General features: G+C 64.7%; 1 protein-coding gene across 1 annotated transcript in view; it reads left to right on the forward strand.

Moving 5' to 3' along the window:
• The window catches only part of GTF3C2 (general transcription factor IIIC, polypeptide 2, beta 110kDa), a 15,294-nt gene that overhangs the window by 11,021 nt on the left and 3,483 nt on the right, over nucleotides 1-790 (forward strand). Inside the window, exons 10-11 of the mRNA XM_009326915.1 lie at nucleotides 162-306; nucleotides 596-757. Coding sequence (XP_009325190.1) covers nucleotides 162-306; nucleotides 596-757 — 307 coding nt within the window. The remainder of the gene's footprint in view (nucleotides 1-161; nucleotides 307-595; nucleotides 758-790) is intronic.

Consider the following 790-nt stretch of genomic DNA (forward strand, 5'->3'; position numbering starts at 1 on the left):
GCCTGGCACCCCGGGCAGCCCCTGCCTGTGCCGCTGCCCGTCCCCCAGCCCCATGCTGCCTCGGGTCCCACACTGCAGCGCTGGGCATACTCTGCAGCGCTGGCGTAGTCGTGGGGCAGCTGCCAGGGCAGCTCCTCACGGGCATGGGTCTTGTCCCACAGGCACTGTGGCTGTCTGGAACCTGCTCACCAAGTCCCTGCTGCAGTGTGTGCGCCAGCCCGATGGCTCCCTCAAACTCTACCCTTTCCGGTGCTTTCTAGCCCATGACCACGCGGTCCGGAGCATTGAGTGGTGCAAGGCCGACAGGTGAGGGCAGGGGAGGTGGTGTTGGTGTGGGTGCTGCCTGAGAGAGCGGGCTCGCTCCTGCAGATGAGGCTTCTTTGCCAAGGTGGGCTTAAGAGGACTCAGTGCTGATGGCACTTGGACCCCAGCAGCACCAAAGAGGTTGGTTGGGCTTCCCAGGGTGAGGGGGGGCTGAGCCACTGCCTGGGGGAGCAGCGCTGTCCTGTGGGACCAGGGCCACCTCGTCCCTGCAGCAGGGTCAGGGCACGGCTCTGCGCTGGGGTCTCAGTGCTGCCTCTCTCCTGGTTCTCAGCAACTTCCTGGTCACGGCAGGGAGCGACCGTAAGATCAAGTTCTGGGACCTGCGGCGGCTCTACGAGCCCATCAACAGCATCAAGCGGTTCCTCAGCACTGAGGTGGCCTGGCTGCTGCCCTACAATGGTGTCACTGTGGCTCAGGACAACTGCTACGCCTCGTGAGTGCCGGTGCCATAGTGGTGCCCGATCTG

This window comes from Pygoscelis adeliae, unplaced genomic scaffold (genome assembly GCF_000699105.1).
Source record: "Pygoscelis adeliae isolate BGI_AS28 unplaced genomic scaffold, ASM69910v1 Scaffold487, whole genome shotgun sequence".
Taxonomy (NCBI): domain Eukaryota; kingdom Metazoa; phylum Chordata; class Aves; order Sphenisciformes; family Spheniscidae; genus Pygoscelis; species Pygoscelis adeliae.